At 44.3% G+C, this 18022-nt stretch overlaps 1 protein-coding gene across 1 annotated transcript in view; it reads left to right on the top strand.

Moving 5' to 3' along the window:
• The window catches only part of PNPLA7 (patatin like phospholipase domain containing 7), a 424003-nt gene that overhangs the window by 174830 nt on the left and 231151 nt on the right, over positions 1-18022 (top strand). The window contains exon 20 of the mRNA XM_065418594.1: positions 14752-14865. Within this exon, the coding sequence (XP_065274666.1) occupies positions 14752-14865 (114 nt within the window). The remainder of the gene's footprint in view (positions 1-14751; positions 14866-18022) is intronic.

Below are 18022 nucleotides of genomic sequence, written 5' to 3'. Positions count from 1 at the left end.
ATATTGACAGTGTACATGTCACCTCAGGATGGGATGCAGAAAGTTTCTTGACACCTTAAATGACTGCTTCTTGGAGCAACTAGCCTGGAACCCACAAGAGGAGAGGCAATTCTTGATTTAGTCCTAAGTGGAGCACAGGATCTGGTCCAAGAGGTGAATATAGCTGGACCGCTTGGTAATAGTGACCATAATATAATTAAATTTAACATCCCTGGGGCGGGAAAAACACCACAGCAGCTCAACACTGTTACATTTAATTTCAGAAATGGGGAGTACACAAAAATGAGGAAGTTAGTTAAACAGAAATTAAAAAGGTACAGTGCCAAAAGTGAAATCCCTGCAAGCGGCATGGAAACTTTTAAAAGACATCATAATAGAGGCTCAACTTAAATGTATGCCCCAAATTAAAAAATATAGTAAGAGAACCAAAAAAGTGCCACTGTGGCTAAATAACAAAGTAAAAGAAGCAGTGAGAGACAAAAAGGCATCCTTTAAAAAGTGGAAGTTAAATCCTATTGAAGAAAATAGAAAGGAGCATAAACTCTGGTAAGTGAAGTATAAAAATATAATTAGGAAGGCCAAAAAAGAAGTTGAAGAACAGCTAGCCAAAGACTCAAAAAGTAATAGCAAACATTTTTTCAAGTATGTCAGAAGCAGGAAGCCTGCTAAACAATCAGTGGGGCCACTGGATGGTTGAGCTGCTAAAGGAGCACTCAAGGACGATAAGGCCAATGCAGAGAAACTAAATGAATTCTTTGCATCGGTCTTCATGGCTGAAGATGTGAGGGAGGTTCCCAAACCTGCGCCATTCTTTCTAGGTGACAAATCTGAGGAACTGTCCCAGATTGAGGTGTCATTAGAGGAGGTTTTGGAACAAATTAATAAACTAAACAGTAATAGGTCACCAGGATAGTTCTCTGAAAACATCCACTCAGTGTGCAGCGGCAGTCAAAAAAGCGAACAGAATGTTGGAAATCATTAAGAAAGGGATAGATAATAAGACAGAAAATATCATGGGTGGGAAATAGACCCCAGCATATTACATCACATATTCCCTCAATGGGGAACCCCTCCAATAGACTTGTTTGCCACAGAGTTAAACAAGAAATTTACCCAGTTTTGCTCGAGGGGCAGACTAGGTCATTAGTCCCTGGGGAATTGTTTTCACCTTCATTTCTCCCCTAATAGCCAAAGTTATGCTCAAAATAAAGACAAAGCCAGAGTCATCCTAATATTTCCAACCTGGCCCAGGCAAATGTGGTTTCCTTATCTGATACAGCTGGCTGTTTGCTCTCTGATCACTCTTCACACCGCTCCTCATCTCTGCTCCCAGGATGATGGGAAGATCCACCGATAGCCTCGTCACTACTGGATATACTGGACTACAACCTAACTCTAAAAAGCTCGGAACTCTCGATGAGCTCCGTAAGAGTCCACCTGGCAGCCCTCATGGTTTTCCACTCCCTCTTAGAGGGTTATTCTGTCTTTGCCCACCCAACCACAGCAAGATTCCTCTGCGGGCTTGGAAGCCTCTATCCACTGGTCCAACACCCTACTCCAGTATGGGACCTCAATCTGGTCCTTAAATGCCTCACAAGACCGCCCGTTTGAAATGATGACTACCTGCTCAGAGCTTCATTTGTCAATGAAAACTGCATTCCTGATAACCATGTTGGCGCAATGGGTTGGAGACATATCACCCTTTCACAGTATTTTTTAAGGAAAAAGTCACGCTGTGGCCCCACCCCAAATTCTTACTCATAGACTTCAGGGCCAGAAGGGACCATCATGATCATCTAGTCTGACTTCCTGCGCATGTCACAGAACCTCATCCACCCACTCCTGTAATAGACCCCTCACCTCTGGCTGAGTTACTGAAGCCCTCAAATTATGATGTAAAGACTTCAAGTGACAGAGAAACCACCATTTACACTAGTTTAAACCTGCAAGTGACCCATGTCCCATGCTGTAGAGGAAGGCAACCCCCCCACCCCCCGCCCAGGGTCTGCCAATCTCACCTGGGGGGAAATTCCTTCCTGACCCCAAATATGATGATGAGTTAGACCCTGAGTATGTGAGCAAGACCCACCAACCAGGCACATGTAGTAACTCAGAGCCTTCCCCATCTAGTGTCCCATCTCTGGTGGTTGGAGATATTTGCTGCTAGCACTTGCAGCTTGGCTAGATGCCATTGTAGGCAGTCTCATCATCCCTTCCCCTCCATAAACTTATCAAGCTCAGTCTTGAAGCCAACTAGTTTTTTTGCTCCCACTGCTTCCTTTGGAAGGCTGTTCCAGAACTACACTCCTCTGATGGTTAGAAACCTTCATCTAATTTCAAGCCTAAACTTGTTCTTGTGTCCACATTGGCACTTAACTTAAATAAGTCCTCTCCCTCCCTGGTATTTATCCCTCTGATGTATTTATAGAGAGCAATCATATCTCCCCTCAGCCTTCTTTTGGTTAGGCTAAACAAGCCAAGCTCTTTAAGTCTCCTCTCGTAAGGTAAAAGCAACAAAGAGTCCTGTGGCACCTTATAGACTAACAGACGTATAGGAGCATGAGCTTTCGTGGGTGAATACCCACTTCTTCGGATGCATGTAGTGGAAATTTCCAGGGGCAGGTATAAATATGCAAGCAAGAGGGAGTAAGGCTAGAGATAACGAGGTTAGTTCAATCAGGGACAATGAGGCCCTCTTCTAGCAGTTGAGGTGTGAACACCAAGGGAGGAGAAACTGCTTTTGTAGTTGGCTAGCCATTCACAGTCTTTGTTTAATCCTGAGCTGATGGTGTCAAATTTGCAGATGAACTGAAGCTCAGCAGTTTCTCTTTGAAGTCTGGTCCTGAAGTTTTTTTGCTGCAGGATGGCTACCTTTAAATCTGCTATTGTGTGTCCAGGGAGGTTGAAATGTTCTCCTACAGGTTTTTGTATATTGCCATTCCTAATATCTGATTTGTGTCCATTTATCCTTTTACGTAGGAACTGTCCAGTTTGGCCGATGTACATAGCAGAGGGGCATTGCTGGCATATGATGGCGTATATTACATTGGTGGACGTGCAGGTGAATGAACCGGTGATGTTGTAGCTGATCTGGTTAGGTCCTGTGATGGTGTCGCTGGTGTAGATATGTGGGCAGAGTTGGCATCGAGGTTTGTTGCATGGATTGGTTCCTGAGTTAGAGTTGTTATGGTGCGGTGTGTGGTTACTGGTGAGAATATGCTTCAGGTTGGCGGGTTGTCTGTGGGCGAGGACTTGCCTGCCACCCAAGGCCTATGAAAGTGAGGGATCGTTGTCCAGGATGGGTTGTAGATCACTGATGATATGTTGGAGAGGTTTTAGCTGGGGACTGTATGTGATGGCCAGTGGAGTTCTGTTGGTTTCTTTCTTGGGCTTGTCTTGCAGTAGGAGGCTTCTGGGTACACGTCTGGCTCTGTTGATCTGTTTCCTTATTTCCTCATGCGGGTATCGTAGTTTTGAGAATGCTTGGTGAAGATTTTGTAGGTGTTGGTCTCTGTCTGAGGGGTTGGAGCAGATACGGTTGTATCTCAGTGCTTGGCTGTAGACAATGGATCGTGTGGTGTGTCCGAGATGGAAGCTGGAGGCATGAAGGTAGGCATAGCGGTCGGTGGGTTTTTGGTATAGGGTGGTGTTAACGTGACCGTCACTTATTTGCACCATGGTATCTAGGAAGTGGACCTCCCGTGTAGATTGGTCCAGGCTGAGGTTGATGGTGGGGTGGAAGCTGTTGAAATCGTGGTGAAATTTTTCCAGAGTCTCCTTCCCCTGGGTCCAGATGATGAAGATGTCATCAATGTAGCGTAGCTAGAGAAGGGGCGTGAGTGGACGAGAGCTGAGGAAGTGTTGTTCCAGGTCAGCCATAAAAATGTTGGCATATTGTGGGGCCATGCTCAGCAACCAGTTGTGCTGTGGCATCATCAGGTATGCTGTTCCTGACAGCTTGTATTCCATCTGTGTGTGGGATGTTTGTGTAGAGAGCCTCCACACCCATGGTGGCTAGGATGGTGTTTTCTGGAAGGTCACCAATGCATTGTAGTTTTCTCAGGAAATCAGTGGTGTCACAGAGATAGCTGGGAGTGCTGGTGGCGTAGGGTCTGAGTAGGGAGTCCACATATCCAGACAGTCCTTCAGTGAGGGTGCCAATGCCCGAGATGATGGGGCATCCAGGATTTCCGGCTTTGTGGATCTTAGGTAGTAGATAGAATAACCCCGGTCGGGGCTCTAAGGGTATGTTGATTTGTTCCTGTGTTAGTGTAGGGAGTGTCCTGAGTAGATGGTGCAGTTTCTTAGTGTATTCCTCAGTGGGATCTGAGGGAAGTGGCCTGTAGAATTTGGTATTGGAGAGTAGTCTGGCAGCCTCCTTTTGGTAGTCAGACCTGTTCATGATGACAACAGCACCTCCTTTATCAGCCTCTTTGATGATAATGTCAGGGTGGTTTCTGAGGCTGTGGATGGCATTGCGTTCTGCACGACTTAGGTTATGAGGCAAGCGATGTTGTTTTTCCACAATTTCTGCCTGTGAACTTGGTGTTCACACCTCAACTGCTAGAAGAGGGCCTCATCCTCCCTGATTGAACTAACCTCGTTATCTCTAGCCTTACTCCCTCTTGCTTGCATATTTATACCTGCCCCTGGAAATTTCCACTACATGCATCCGAAGAAGTGGGTATTCACCCACGAAAGCTCATGCTCCTCTACGTCTGTTAGTCTATAAGGTGCCACAGGACTCTTTGCTGCTTTTAAAGATCCAGACTAACACGGCTACCCCTTTGATTCTCGTAAGGTAGGTTTCCCATTTCTAGACAATCATAGTAGCCCTTCTCTGCACCTGTTCCAGTTTGAATTCATTTTTCTTAAATGTGGGAGACCAGAATTGCACACAGTAATCCAGATGAGGTGTCACCAGTGCCTTGTATAGTGGTACTAACCCTTCCCGGTCTCTACTGGAAATACCTTACTGAAGGTTTCTTCCGAGTTTCATGTCAACCAGTCCATTTACCTGTCTGTCTTCCACCCCGCACTGCATCTAGATAACCAGGAGGCACTGCTACACACCCTTGATGTCAGGAGGGCCCTGGCCTTCTATCTGGATAGGACAAAGTCCTTCAGAAAGACCAATAGTCTGTTTCGCTAGCAGATAAAGCAAAAGGGTCTGCAGTCTCTAACCAGAGGCTTTCCAAGTGGATATCAACCTGCATTAACTCTTGCTACGAATCTTGCAGTATTCAATCACCTTCGAATATATGCGCTCATTCTACAAGTTCCATTGCCACTTTATGGCCTTCCTCAAGAGCGTGCCCATTATTGAGATCTGTAAAGCTTCTACTTGGGCATCTATATGTACATTCACCGAACACAATGCTATAACTCACAATTTTGCTTCTGATACTGTGTTTGGCTCAGTTGTACTTTCCTTAGTACTGGACTTGACTCCGAAGCCTCCTCTGCCTCTGTTCGGTAGTCACCTAGTCTGTAGCACCTGTAGGAACACTGCTCAAAGAAGAAGTAATGGTTACTGATCCTGTGCAATAACTGTTTTTTTTGAATTGTGTGTCCCTATGCATGCTCCACTACCTGCTCTTCTTCCCCTTTGCTTTGGAGTTCTCTGTTGGGGAGCTTTGCGGTAGAGAAGGAACTGAGGGCAGTTCACCTATGCAGTGTTATACAATGGCATGAGGCACAAGACAGACTGGCATGCAAGCGCAGGCCAAACAGACACTGCTATGAGAAATCTCTGATCAAGAGCGTAGGGGGCGCTAGCACATCTAGAGTGGAGTACCTGTAGGAACACACATCTTGAAAAACCAGTTACTGCATGGGGGAGTAACCATTTCTTTCTGTACTTCAATAAATGGGCACAATTTTCCAAGTCAGTTCCTAATGTTAGGCCCACGAAAGGGCTGATTATCCAGTAGTTCTGTCACTGGGGGAGTGGGTTGGGGGGGGGGGCGCCGCTGCACCCCAGTTCCAGCCATGTGCTCTCATGCCCAGTCGCAGTCAAGGAGGTTTATTTAAAAAAGCACAGTTTTAAGTCAATACCTTTTCCCTAGGCTTCAAGGCCACCCCTCACAGAGTCTCAGCTCTCCAGCTCCCAGCAGCTTCCTTGCCTCCTACATCTCTGCTCCCCTCTTAGAGCTGCAGCTGCAGGCTTGCTTCCTTGAGCCCCTGGCCCCCTTGCTCCAGGGACCCACCACAGGAGTTAACTTAACTCGACTCCTGTGTGGCCTCTGCTGACAAGGGCTCAGCCTGTCTCAGTCCTTTTCTTCCAGCCTACTAATGGCCCTTTATAGCCCTGCTCTCTTTAATTAGCTGGATTGGGCTCATCTGCTCCAGTCCTGGGCACTGGGCTCAGTCGAAGACTCTAAGAGACCAGCTACCCTGTGACAAGATCTTGTAGAAGTTAATCAGAGCAACTGGGTGCACAGCACTTTTGAAAATCCATGCCACTTATCTAGGCTCCTAAGTACCAAACTGTGGATTTACCTGTGGTTACCTGCCTCTGAAAATCTTGGTCAAAATCCAGAAGGCTTCCTTAAATGTTTTATTAATGAAAAAACGAACAGGCTTCATGTCCAGGAAAGTTCTGCACACTGTTCTCTAGCACATGACTTATCCATGGAAAAGAAACCCAGCTCTTGCTAAAGTTTTTACTCCTCACAAAGAGGGAAATAAATATCTTTTAAGTAAACCATACAGCAAAACCTGTACAAACACATTTCTGCAGCCGCACTCTCATTAACCACACTAAGAGCCAATGATTAATTACAGTGGAGATTAAATTAAAACAGCAAATGATGCAGTGAGCCAGATCTGCTATGCAGTGAATTTCTTTTTACACTCTAGAAGTTATGAATAATCTAGTCTGTTTTAAATCTTGTAGTCTTTAGAAATGCAGTTCAACTCATAAATATTGATGTGGTAAAGTTAAGAAATGTTCAAGACCAATGATCAGAATGATTCTGAAATGGATTCTGGTTTCTTTGGAGATTGAGAGCACATTCCTTTTCAGTGTTTTAAATTAAATGTTAGTAACCTCTAATCTCTGTGCAGTCCCTAAAGGAAATGGCAGTATCGGTTTTTTCTTCAAGCTTTAGTTCTTTACCAGAATCCACATTGTCACAAGCTTGTTTCCTTTCACAAAAATTACAAAAGCAGCTAAGAGTTTAAAAAATGTGCTTGACAACAGTGCTATAGTAGCTATTGCTTGGTGCCTTGGAGAGCAAATGGATGTTTTTTAATGTGCAAATGTGTGAAATTTTTGCCAGTTAACTTCATGTGACTTTGTATCCCTATTTCCCCCCTTCCCTCATTAAAAGTCAGGGCACTGAAAAATTCACATAGGCAGGTGAACACTTGAAAGGCCCTTTCAGTGCAGAGTTCGCACTTATGAATGGAAGAGATGGTTGATGCTCAAAAGGTGGTCTATGGGTTTGAGCAGAGTAATGGCAGCCAAGTGTTCCTGAGGTCTGTTCCCATTTCTGCCATTGACTTGCTTTGTAGTACAACACTCTGATTTGCTATTGGCATAACACTTTGCAGGCATTACTTAGCTGTGAAGTTGGTAAATATCATTATCCCCTTTTATACAGGGGTATTTTAGGCTTAGGCAAAACTGAAGTAACTAGTTCAAGTTTGAACAGCAAGTTAGCATCAGAACGAGGATTAGAACTGGTGTCCTGATTCCCAGGTGCTGTTGCCGTAGCAGTGCCCTCAAGCCTTCTAGTGCCAGCCATCCAAAACACTTGCCAAAATCTGTGTTTCTTGCCTATTGTTTCATCCACGTCATCCTGTTTTTTGAATTGCTTTGCTGCATGCCCTTGCTTTCAAAGCCTTACATTATGCAGCCCCTGCCTGTATGTCTGACATGGTCTCCTTTAGCATCCCTCTTCCCTTAGCCCCCCTCGGCTCCACCAGTGATCCAGCATTGCTACCTCATCCTCAACTTCTTTCACTGTGTCAAGTATCAAGGGGTAGCCGTGTTAGTCTGTATCTACAAAAACAACAAGGAGTCTGGTGGCACCTTAAAGACTAACAGATTTATTTGGGCATAAGCTTTCATGGGTAAAAACCTCACTTCTTCGGATACAAAAGTGAGGTTTTTACCCACGAAAGCTTATGCCCAAATAAATCTGTTAGTCTTTAAGGTGCCACCAGACTCCTTGTTGTTCTTTCACTGGTATCTCCACACTTTCTTCCATAGCCCATCCTCTCCAAACCTGTTTGCCAAGCCACCCCCAGATTGCTCCTAAAACCTTGTTCTGTTGTCCTGCTTATGCAATGTGAGGGTGGAGGTTGGTAATTGAATTTATTTTAAAGTTAAGGGATCAAGTAAAACCATCAAGGTGTGTCTGTCTTTGCTGAGTTACTGCATGGCCTTAGGCCTGGTCTATAAGGTAGACCCAGCTACGTCACTGAGAGGTGTGAAAAATCCAGCCCACTGAGTGATTTAGTTAAGCTGACATAACCCCCGGTGTAGACAGCACTAGGCCGATGCGAAAAATTCTTCCACTGACCTAGCTACCGCCTCTTGGGGAGGTGGATTACCTATAATAATAGCACCTCTGCAAATGCTGACAGCACTCATCTGTTGGCAAAACTGTGTCTGTGCTTGGGGTTTTGACTGCATAGCTGTCACTAGGGGATGTTTTTTTTGCAACCCTAACTGACATAGCTACACTGGTATAAGTTTTAAGTACAGTAGAACCCCGTTTAACCAAGCCTCCATTAACTGGCTCTGTATTAACTGAACCACCAGCTGCCAGGGGCAGACGGTCTGAGCTCCGCCACCCATTCTCCAGTTTATCCTGATTTTTGGTTATCCGATTTGGGCCCCAGTCCCAGTTAGATCGGATAATAACTACTTTATAGACCAGGCCTTTTTCTCTTTGACCCTCCCTTGTGCCCTGCCAAATGCTCTTTGGACTGTGTTTATACTTGTTTTATGTGACACCTGGCAGGTTTGGGGCACTCTGATAATGATGGTGCTCTAAAGGTACGTTGTGTAAGGAGATGCAGTAGCAAGCTGAGTGGCAGCATCCAGGACTCTGGTCCATTTTATTTATTTATTTAGTGTTTTTTGTGTGGTCTAGAGGGGAATATTTAAATCCTGTAGCTGCAATACGTTCTCGCGAGGAAGCACCCTTCTTAAACATGGTGACAACTGGTTTCTGCTTCTCACTGACACTACTGAGCGTTATATGAGTGGTGAAAAAGAGAATAAAAACATCACCTTGCTATATCAGTATTCTCTCTCCTTTAAATCTCCTCCCTTTTTCTCTTTAAGCGGGCTTCATCTTGCTTTCACTGAAGTGTCTGACAAAACTGTTGATTTCAGGACTGAGCTTTTTGTCCTCTCCAATCTCCCTGTTGTTTTGTGCCACAACAGACCATGTGTTCCTAGGCTGTTAGTGCATTGCTCAAGTGTCTGAGGGAACTCTGCTGTTGTAAGCTCTCAGTGTTTGCATGCAAAGACACTATATAGACATTATCCATAGTAGTCCTCATTAATGGGGCTCAGGGGAAGGAGAAACCAATTCGTATAAAAAGTTATTTAATTCAAAAAACCAAGCCACGTCCAAATGTTTCAATTGTAACTAATCCCATCATTCTCATATCTGCTTGTTACTCATGCTCATTGTCTTATCCAGTAGGTGGCAGTACTGTGTCTTAAACTACATCTGTTCTTGCCTGTATAAAAGCCACTATTTTTTATAAACCAGAAATTGGTGGAGATTGGTGTGTGAGACTGAAAGATGCAGGATGGGGAAAATGAAGAGACTAAAAGAATCTCAGAATGGAATGAGTGGCCATGAGGGAAGATCCTGAAAAAATCCTGAAGGGGAGGAGAACACATGGAAGACTAGAGAAATAGCAAAAGTGATTAAATAGCTGGAAGGATTGGTACATGAATACAAACACTGTTTAGCTGGCCTTGGATCAGTAATTCAGACATGCAGTTTGGTAAGCTGGTACTGCTCAATTTAAACAAATCTGATCTGTTGGATAAATGGATACCACATACATGCTGGCCCTGCACAGTATATAGGATATAGCATTGTGTGGGTTTAAAATATGTATTAAATCCTGCATGAAAAGCAATGAATTGTCCTACATAGAAACTACCTTTCAAAACCCATTACATCTGCTGCTTATTTTGGCTACAATCCAGTGACGCACTTATGCTCGTGCTTAAAGCTTAGTTCTGTTTACTGGGCTATTCATAGGCTTAAAGGTAAGCGGTTCTTATAGGCTTTGCTGGATCAGGGCTATTGTTACAAAAAAGAGAATTCAGACCAATTGAGCCAAATTATAGATCAGCCACTTGCCAAATTTTACTTTAGAAATGTGACAGTTGGAGGTCTGTCAATGGAAAAATGTCAAGAATGGATCCCTTCATCTTTATTTTTACACTCATGTAAACAGGGCAAAACAGATATTTTTCTTTCAAAAGACTGGAGTAAGAGCTTCTGTGTCAGGTGTGATCATGAAGTGAATTTATCACCATTTAGCAGGTGAACTGTCGGGTGAAAAACATGGTTTTGTGGCCCTTTTTTGCTGCTTCATGATGCATAAAGGAGATCTTAAAGGTGTCTCCCCCTCATCATCCTCCTGCCCCAAAAGTAGATTCAATTAAATTAAACAAGTAAATAAAATCACACTTCCAAATGTCTGTTGGTGTTTTATACAGGACACTTAGGTCCCTTTAAAAAAAAAAAAAAATCTGTTTTTTCCTGAACTCTGGAGCCAACTGGAGACCAAGTGTTATGATATAACTGGCAACGGAGAGGGGGATGAGAATTTTTATTCAGACTGTTTGTCTTTGACTTTTTTGTTTACACACATTGAATTCAGACAATGGGAGAGAAGGTTTGTTACTAAAGGTAACACTCTTGCTTATATATACTCTCTCGTAAGGGTTGAGATTGAAGTTGAATTACAGGTCCAACAAAACTTCCAGCACAAATAGTAGACACCAGCCTTATGTTTGATATTTAGGCAAGAAACAAGGAGAAGTCACATCCATTTCTGTGAGGGTAAAAGGGACTCTCAAGTCTTCATAAAATCATAAAGAATCAGACAACTCATTTTTTCTTTTGCTGGTAATTTTTTTACAAACTTCCCAAAATTGCACTATTTTATGACAAACCACTGGCATCTGAATGCAAAGGCAAGTTGTAGTTAAACATCTATGCCCTTTTAAGTGCACACTTTATCATCACAGCTAGTGTTTGTTACCCTCCCTGTACCAGCTGAACTAATATTTGTATGGCCCTCCTGATAAAGGGTTACAAGCAAGCTACATCTCTGTCTCTTGTACACTTTCTGGGACCTAGACAGTACTTAGACATTTCAGTTTTCAATCTGCAGTTTTCAATGTTGACACACTGGGAATGTCTACACTGCAATAAACCTCTGCAGCTGACTTGGGCTCTTGGGGCTCAGACTAAAGGGCTGTTTAATTGCAGCATATATATTTGGGCATGGGTTGGAGCCCTGACTCTGGAACCCCATGACGGGGAGGGCCCCAGAGCTCAGGCGCCATCCCAAGTCCAAACATCTACACCACATTTAAAGAACCCTTTAGCCTGAGCCCGAGTCAGCTGGCATGGTCCAGCCATGGGTTTTTAATTGCAGTGTAGACGTACTAAGTATGTCTATATGCATATAGAATATCGTGGAGAGGGTCAGTAAAAACAAAGCACATCTTAGGAAAATTCCTTTTTTTCCAAATTGCATACAAAATAGTAAGTTTAGCACACACAGTAATGCACATGCCGTCCAGGAAATGGGAATGGTAAGGATGAAAACACAGCCTTAGCTCTTATCCCTTAATTACATGCATTATGATACAGTCCTTAATTATATGATCACATTTTCAAATAATACAGTGTAATAAAAAACATTCTGCAACTTTAGATACACGTGTAGGATGGTGCATTATGCTTTTCTCTTCTATACTTATTTATTATTACATTGGCAATTTTTGTGTATTTGGACTATTGTGGGCTTAAAGAAACTTTGATATATTACCATAGATTTTTTGGTAGTGATATGTAACAAGCTATTGCATAAATATTCCTGTAGTTACAGGCATATTTGTGTTTTAAAAAAATCTATCTGATTAGATGAGTTAATTCTGTTAGAAGAATTTAGTGGAATCTTCAACATTGGAACAAATTATGAATAACATAATGACAGATAAAAACCTGTTATTCTATTTGTGTTTCCTTTGCTATTGGAAAATAGACCAAGATGGAAAGTGACATACCTTTTTATTGTAGGTGTCTGTTAGTTGCTAAGCCCTGAGAAATTTTTATTATACAATCCATAGTAATTACAGCTGCTACTACATCTACTGTTTCTTTCTAAACAAATGATGTGTGGATTTTAATCTCAGCAAACTGCTCCTATTGCTGAACCAGACAGAGCTAGGCACCAGGCTGTGTTACTAAGCAATGAAATGTCATGGCACACCCCAGGGTCCTGACTGACAACATCTCGCACAGTGGGTCGTCTTATTAAGCATCTGATGTTTTTTCAACACGGGAATCCAGTTCTGGATTTCAACAAAATACAAATGAAAACTGGTCATTGTTAATTATTTGCTAAGTAGCAGAATGGACAGGAATCCAAACTACTTTAATGAAAAGCTGCACTTTGCAGGCCAGGACCCAGAAAGTAACCTGTTGGAGTTCCCATATGAAATATAGTGTCCCGGCTTCCATTTTCAACTCTCTATCATTCTGTTCTCTGTAAAAATTCATCTCAATCTAACATAATAAACAGGGGTGTTTGAGTGCATGTACCTTGTTTGTACTTATATAGTCATCTGCCTTGTATCCAATGTGTGTAATAAGTGTCACCGAAATATTTGGGGGGGGGGTCACTGCTGACTGTCACATAAGTGTATATCTAAAATTGTCTGAAAACAGTAACGAAGTCTGGGGCACACATGGACATGATTTAATGGCTTGCTCCCCATGACTTTCTTTCATCTTGTAGGAAGCTTCTGTTCTTTCGCAATGTTGTTGGTGCCCCATGCTCTGGGAAGAAGGCTGAAAGCTTAGCAGGACTAACGTGTGCACCTTGAGGATTTTTTATGGTTTTGTTGTTCTATTGGGGGGCTTTGCAAATAAGACCTGTGGCTATGGCAAATGACAGAGCCTTGGCATGCTTCGATGTATGACGGGCTGGTTCTCCCTGTCACAGATCCACAGCCCCAGCTTTTAAACAGTCTCTTGGAGGAATCCCTTTAGTGTGCCAGACCCTCGTGGGCCCTATTCTTCCTTAAGGATGGGCCACATGACCTCCCCACTGAGACTAAGCATCTGAACTCCATCACTCCCATTTCTCGCTGTGAGCTCTGCCAAGTGAGGCCAAATGAGATAGGCTCTTAGGCCTTGTCTACACTACAAAGTTTTGTCGTCAAAAGCTGCCTTTTGCCAACAAAACGGGAGGTGTACACACTACAAAGCTACTTTTGGCGGCAAAACTCTGCTGTTTTGCCGACAAAATAAAACCACCTCGACGAGAGGCATATAACTTTTTGCAGCAAAGTTAAAGCGACAAAGCGTCAGTGTAGACACTGCTGTTTGTTTTGTCGACATAACTGGCTTCTACCAGTATCCCACAATGCCTGCCATGACCGCTCTGCTCAGTGTTTTGATCTCCGCTGCCCTGCAGGCATGCGCCCCTCCCCTTTCAAAGCTCGGGGATGCTGCTCCCTTTTGGGGAACAAACAGCAAATCATTAGCATGGGATGCTCCTATTCTGCCCTGCACTAGGAGCACAGCTGCAGGCTGGGGGCTGCTGTGACATTCCTCAGCACGGAGAGAGCTCACAGAGCTGCTCAGGATGCTGCTCCCAGCAGCCAAGGAGGCTGTGGGAGAACTCGGAGGGAATCATAGAACCATAGGCAGGCAGGCAGAGCGGGCTGCTTCCGTAGAGACTGCTTGTGCCGAGCAGAGGGGGCTGACGTGGGGTGGGGGGTGTCCCCCTCCCCCACCTCAGGATAGGTCAGTCAGCCTGCTGTCTCCCCTCCCCCAGACACACCACTCTCCTCTCCCTCCCACCAATCTCATGTCTCCGGCACTGCCCCAAGAGCAGACTTAACCCTTTAGCCCTCATTGGGTAGCAATGTAAAGTACAGGGGGAAACTGAGTCATGCATGGGATTAATAAAAATATTACAGAAAATTCCTACTTCATCACACTCCCCTATTCATCTTCTCTGACTCTGATAATATGATCACTCATCTAGTTATAAGCTTTTGCACTGATGAAAAAAGTGTAATTACCAAACTCTTCCTTTTGCACACTGTTCTTATATATGTCAGTGTGTGGGAATTTATCGAAGTTCAAAGGGAATTTTTCTCCTTTAACATTTTCAGCCTAACTTCCCACTATTGTCGAGTTTAGTTCCATGAAGAACAGCAATCTACCTAGATGAGGAAATGCTCATTTGTCAAAGACTCTGATTAACTGAATGGTTTTCCTGCAGCTGGATGTGGGTACAGTAAGGTATCAACACAAGACCACTCACTAGCACTGGGCAGCTTGTTCTACTTAAGTACATGTTATCAAAAAATTAGGAGCGGGGGAAAGGCCAGAGATGGGTAAAGCTGATTCCAGTGATCAGGTGGTTCTGTTCTGCTTTGTTGCATTTTTATTTGGGCAGTGCTCTAAGATTTACCTTTTCAAGTCTTCGCTGTATTTTCTCTTTCTCCTCTGGCAGGTGGAGGCATTAACCCATCAGCCTAGAGCCACAACAGTACATGCAGTCCGAGATTCTGAACTGGCCAAGCTACCAGAGGGAGCACTGACATCTATCAAACGCAAATTCCCACAGGTAAGGAAATTGGCACTCTTCTCTCTCCTGCATGCTTCCAAGAGCCACAGCTTAGTTGTCTCCCTTTTAAAGAAAAGAGTAATGTTCTATATGCAGATGTATTTCTTCAATCTTGTTAGCTGTAAATAAGGTTTGTTGTGGGGGTATCTCTGAGCCTAGGGTTGAATTCTCATCTGCTGTTCAGTGAAATACACGTTGCTTAAACATGAGGATGAATTCATGTACCGCTCACCGGGTGGAGCTGAGTAGAGGTACTGATTACTAGAAAGCATAAATATTGTCTAAATAAGACACACCTTGTTTCAGAAGATAAACTAGCAAAGGGAGTTACTTGCATAACACAGGTTATTTTTAATGGGATATAAAGAAAATGAGGTCATGAATACTTGTAGTTTCTGAACTGGTGACTATAATTAGTGATATAAGAGAGTTATCTGCTCATCGGACAGTGCAAGATCGTTCCCTATTGTTTAATTTCTAATGCTTTGTCCAGGCCTATGTTAAATATCCCAAGTGAAAGGAGCTGCCTTCACTTCCTTTAGGAGATGATTCCCCAGCTGAACAAATCTTACTGTCATGGTATCTTTCCTGATTTAAACTCAAGCTCTCCTTATTTCACCTCATTGCTCAGAGCAATACTTCTATACCAGTCTCCAGTGTCCTTCCCTTACCTTTGTATTTACAGATTTTGCTTTTCTCCTAGTCAAGTTCCTTTAATCTTTGCTTTAAGTCTTTTTCCAGCCCCCGATCATTCTGTTGCTCAACATTGAATTCCTTCCAATTTAATATCTGTCTGAAGCAATGTCCAGAATTGAACACACTGTTCCAAGGGCAGGTTCATCAGACCTTCAAGCATTCCCTCATAAAGACATATTGTTCCTCTCATTGATTTTCCCACTCCCCCAGACACACAGAGAAGTTGTAACTTTTGTCTTAATTATGGTGTTTTATAATTTTTCAGCCTTCCCTTCATATATTTTGGAATGTAATATTTTCTCCCATTGCATCATGCTCCAATTGGACGTCCTTGAAATCTAATATCTTGGCTTTTCTTCAAATATAAAATTTCCTTTGATAGATAGATATTGCAGAACAATGGTGATGCATTAACTGCATGCTATATGGGAGATCACAATGGCCCAAATTCTTATGCCCTTATGTTGAACAGTACCTTACTCCAAGAATGGCCCAGTTCAAGTCAGTGGGATTACTCATAAGTTAGGTGCTAGCTTTACTCATGCTAGGTATTGGACTCTGGCCCAATATTATTTCTATGTAGATTTCAGAAGCTGGGGGCTAAGGAGATAAATGTTGAGTTAATGGAGATACTCATTGAATGAACTCCTCCATTAGTGATTGTTACTGCTGTATTCTTTGTGTGTTTTATAGTAACGTTTTTAATATATCTGGAAGCAGTACACAGTTAAATGTTGTCTATATGCATCAATTTAGCTGTCCAGAGACCACTGGCTCCATTGATATTGAATGGGAGCCTATCTTCTAAAGCCACATATACTACTCCTGGGGGAATTCTGCGCCACTGTGCATGTGCAGAATTTATGTCCCCTGCAGATTTCTTTGTTTCCCTGCAGAAAAATAACTTTCTGACGGGGAAGCAAAGGGAAGCCACAAAAGCGGTCATGCGACCCTCCCCAGCAGTATGTTTCGGGTGCCCAGGACAGCCAGCAGAGAGGTAAATCAATGTGGGGTGGGGGTGGGACTGGGGAAGACGTGGTTGGTGGCTCCTACCCTGCGCTGGGCTCAGCTGCTAGTCCCGGCTGGGCAAGACGGGACTTCCTCTTCCCCTGCATGGCATCTGGGGCTGGGTCAGACCCACTCCCAGATTTCTCCCCTGGCTGTAGGAAGCTCTGCAAATTCCCCCTTCCTCTTCCCCCCCCCCCCGCTTCCTGCACCCCCGCGCTTCTTGCACCCATCGCTCCTCAGCTGCAGGGCGAGGGATCGTTGTACAGGGAGCTGCTCTCCCATCCGTCCAACCCACATGTATCCAAACCCCCTCATACTCAGACTCTCCTGCCGAGCCTCACGCCCCCCCGCACCCAGAAACCCCAGACGAGTCCCACTCCCCCTGCACCTGACCACCGCGACGAGCCACCCGCACCCAGATCCCCCTCTACCAAGCCCCAACCAGCTGCACCTGGATCCCAACCCTACTGAGTCCCACTCTCCCAGCATTTGGACCCCCCACACCCAGACCCCCCTGCTGAGCTCTATCCCCACCCACACTCAGACCCCCCCCCCGCTGAGCCCCAACCACCTTCACTTGGACCCCCCGCAGAGTCCCATTATCGTTGCACCCAGAACCCCCCAACAAGCCCCTGTGCATCCAGATCCTCCTGCACCTGAATCTGAGCCACCCACACCCCTATTGCCCCACACAGAACCCTCTCAACCCACACCTGGATCCCCCACTTAGCCCCTCCACTCTTGGATCCTGCCTTGCTGAGCCTGCCTGCCCACACCTGGTGCACCTGGCATGGAGGGGCAGGGCTTTGGGGTGTCACTAGGGCAGGCCCGGTCCTTGCGCTGTGTCAGGGTTGGGTACAGACCCACCACTGAGTCCGTGTCCCAGAAGGGGAGCAGCATAGTGATCTCCCACCTCTGTGCAGCCAGTGGCCTGTGCTCCCCAATGCCATGCTGGAGCCTCCACATTTATTTGACAAATAAAATTTGCAGAATTTTAAAATATTGTGCGCAGAATTTAATATTTTTTTTTTTGGCGCAGAATGCCCTCAGAAGTAATATACCACTGTGACTGGTGAATTCTCTCAGCTACTGAAGACTGGAAGTCTTTGCTTTGTTACCTCCACCTCTGCCTCTGGGGCTTTGATGTTTGAGAATCTGATTCCGTTTTCCCTTGAGTCTATCAATACTCTTTCTTAGCCGACCTGGGCTGAATTTCTTCTATCCCCTGTAAGCCTGAGGATTGGGAATCTAATGCTGGTATCCCTAAATGTGTTGTGTGCATCGTGCTAGGTCATCCCACCAGCCACTTGTCGCCTCTTCTTTTGTACTATTAATATTGATTTATTTAAATTTCTCCCCTTCCTAACACTGGTGACTCCCTCCCTCCAAAGCTCTGTATTTTTCATAGAATCATAGAATATCAGGGTTGGAAGGGACCTCAGGAGGTCATCTA

This window comes from Emys orbicularis, chromosome 18 (assembly GCF_028017835.1).
Source record: "Emys orbicularis isolate rEmyOrb1 chromosome 18, rEmyOrb1.hap1, whole genome shotgun sequence".
Classification (NCBI taxonomy): domain Eukaryota; kingdom Metazoa; phylum Chordata; order Testudines; family Emydidae; genus Emys; species Emys orbicularis.
Note: the sequence above shows the minus strand (reverse complement) of the source record. Positions and strands in the feature narration are given on the sequence as shown.